At 61.3% G+C, this 2843-nt stretch overlaps 1 protein-coding gene across 1 annotated transcript; it reads left to right on the plus strand.

The window, feature by feature from the left end:
• Positions 1 to 429: 429 nt before the first annotated feature.
• Positions 430 to 2843, plus strand: LOC106800228 (cationic amino acid transporter 4-like). The gene is given in 4 exon segments (XM_087423586.1): positions 430 to 1206; positions 1209 to 1445; positions 1764 to 2353; positions 2613 to 2843. Coding segments are annotated over 4 exon segments (1800 nt in total). The 5' UTR covers positions 430 to 464.

The following is a 2843-nucleotide window of genomic DNA, read 5'->3' on the forward strand; positions in this document are numbered from 1 at the left end:
AGGTAACCACCTGCGCATATCCCAGGGCCACAGAGTCGCTCCTGTTCCGGGTCCTGGAGGCCTGGCCCAGCTCCTGGGAAGTCTCAGGTTTCCACCCTGCTCTGGGATCCCAGACCACTGGAGCAGTTCCTAGCCAGGCTCCCTGGTGCTGCCACCTCCTCACCCTCAGGGCCCCTCCTAAACAGGCCCAGATCCAGATCCACCAGGCTCCCTCCCTTGCCTAGGAGGCAGGCCAAAGGGATCTCCACACTTCCTGTGACCTCCTGCCCACCCTGCTCGCAGGCCCTGACTTTGCCTCATCCAGCCCTCCAGCTGGCCAGTGGTTCAAGGCTTGGGTCCCCAGGGCAAGATCAGGGCAAAGACTGAATGCTGGTCAGGACTGTCACTCTAAGGGCAGCCTGTCACTCCCCTCTGGCCCTTGTAGGTGCCGGCAGCTGGCTTGGCGCTCCTCTCAGCTGCCCACCATGGACCAAGGGCTGCCCAGCACTGCGAGCCTGGTGCGCTTCTGCCAGAAGCTGAACCGGCTGAAGACAGTGGAGGAGACCACCAGGGAGACGTCGCTGCGGCGCCACCTGACCACGCTGCACCTGACCCTGCTGGGTGTGGGAGGCTTGGTGGGCTTTGAACTTTACGTGCTCACAGGCATCATGGCCAATGAAATGGCTGGCCCTGCGGTGATTGTGTCCTTTGGTGTGGCCGCCGTGGCCTCCCTGCTGGCAGCCCTATGCTACGCGGAGTTCGAGGCATGTGTGCCCGGCAAGGGCTCTCCTTACCTGTCCACCTACGTGTGCATGGGCGAGCTGTGGGCCTTCCTTGTTGGCTGGAACATACTCCTCCGGGGCCTCATTGTTGGTGCCTCAGGGGCCCGTGCCTGCAGTGGCTACCTGGATGCCATCTTCAGCTACCCCATCCGCAGCTTCACCATGGCCCATGTGGGCATCTGGCAGGTGCCCTTCCTGGCCCAGTACCCAGACTTCTTGGCTGCTGTAATCGCACTTTTGGGCAGCATATTCATCTGCTATGGAGCCCGCCTCTCTTCCTGTCTCGACTACACCTCTTCTGCCATCAACCTGGTCATCATCCTCTTCATCATCATTGTGGGGTGTGTCCTGGTCCACCCGCATAATTGGACTGCTGAGGAGGGTGGCTTTGTGCCCTTTGGCTTCTCCGGCATCATGGCTGGGGCCGCAACTTGCTGCTATGCCTTCGTGGCTTTGAAGATATTGCTGCCTCCAGCAAGGAGGCCCGGAACCCGAAGCAAGCTGTGCCTATTGCCATCACCATCTCACTGGGCCTGGTGGCTGGCGCCTACATCCTCGTCTCCACTGTGCTCACCCTCATGGTGCCCTGGCACAGCCTGGACCCTGACTCGGCACTCTCTGATGCCTTCTACCAGAGGGAATATAGCTGGGTGGGCTCCATTGTGGCGGCTGGCTCCATCTGCGGTAAGGGGCCCTTCCTGACAAGGTGGGAAGGACCAGGGAAGTGAGGCCCTGCCCTAAGCATCCCAGGGAACCAAGTCCTTTCCTGGCAGAGGGACTCAGCCCTAATCAGATTCTCTAGCGGGTCTGTCACCTAAACTGGGCTGTGCCATTCCTGGGTGGTGAGGGGCAACAATCCAGCACCCCACATACACTCAGGCTCACTCTGAGAGCCCAAACTCAAGCCTGTGTTCCCAAGGGGCCACCCACACCGTGACCCTCAGCAGTGGCCCCCGGTGGGCCTGTACACCATGCTGACCAGTCTCCCACCCTCTGCCACAGCCATGATCACCGTCCTGCTCTTCGACCTCTTTTCTGTGCCACACATCGTCTCTGCCATGGCTGCTGATGGGCTCTTCTTCCAGCTGTTTGCCCAGGAGCAGCCCTGGATGCAGGCGTCCATGGTGGGATTTCTGGTGATTGGGGGCCTGTTGACTTTATTGGCGCTGCTGCTGGACCTCGAGGCACTGGTCCACTTCCTGTCCATCAGCACACTCCTGGCCTATAACTTCATGGCCACCAGCATTATGCTACACTTCCAAAAGGCTCCTCCAACCAGTTCCCTGGGCCCAGTGAGCCCTGTGGGCACAGAGCAGGCCTCAGCCCCTGAGCCCGGGCAGCTGCGGCCAGCCCTGAGGCCCTACCTCAGCTTTCTGGGTGGGTGCAGGCCTGGAGCCACTGTGGCTTGGGCACTCGGTGTCCTGGTGGCCTCAGCCATCACTCTGGACTGTGTGCTGGTCTTCGGGGACTCAGCCCTGCACCTCCCGCTCTGGGGCTACACCCTGCTGCTCCTGCTCAGCTCCATCATGTTTCTGCTCAGTCTCCTCGTCCTGAGGGCCCACCAGCAACAGCGCCGGCAGGACACCTTCCAGGTACTTCCTCCAGCCAACACCCATCACTCACAGCCCAGCCAGCTCCCCTCGCCCCTCCCTCCTCTGCCATGGCAGAATGCACCCGGGCTCACAGGGCAGGGGAGGCCAGTGCCTCCTTCCCCTCTTTCTGCATGGCTAGTGGGCCCTTGTCTCCAGAATCTCCAAAGGTGGAGAAAGGCTCTGTGGACTCCCAAGATGTCATGCCCTGGGCCAGCAGACCTTCGCACAGCCCAGCCCAGCCCTGCCCTTGTCCTCTCAGGTTCCCCTGGTGCCCCTGACTCCAGCCCTGAGCATCCTCCTCAACATCTTCCTCATGCTGCACCTGAGCTACCTGACCTGGTTGGGCTTCTCCATCTGTCTGCTGATTGGTGAGTGGGGGCCAGGCTGGGACCTGGATGGGCTGCAGGAGGAGGGCAAGCAGGGAAGCAGGGCTGGGACCTGCCCTCAGGCTTGTGCCACCCTTGTAGGACTCGCAGTGTATTTTGGCTAA

The sequence above is a fragment of the Ceratotherium simum genome, chromosome 35 (genome assembly GCF_057802395.1).
Source record: "Ceratotherium simum simum isolate JZ-2026a chromosome 35, ASM5780239v1, whole genome shotgun sequence".
In the NCBI taxonomy this organism is placed as follows: domain Eukaryota; kingdom Metazoa; phylum Chordata; class Mammalia; order Perissodactyla; family Rhinocerotidae; genus Ceratotherium; species Ceratotherium simum.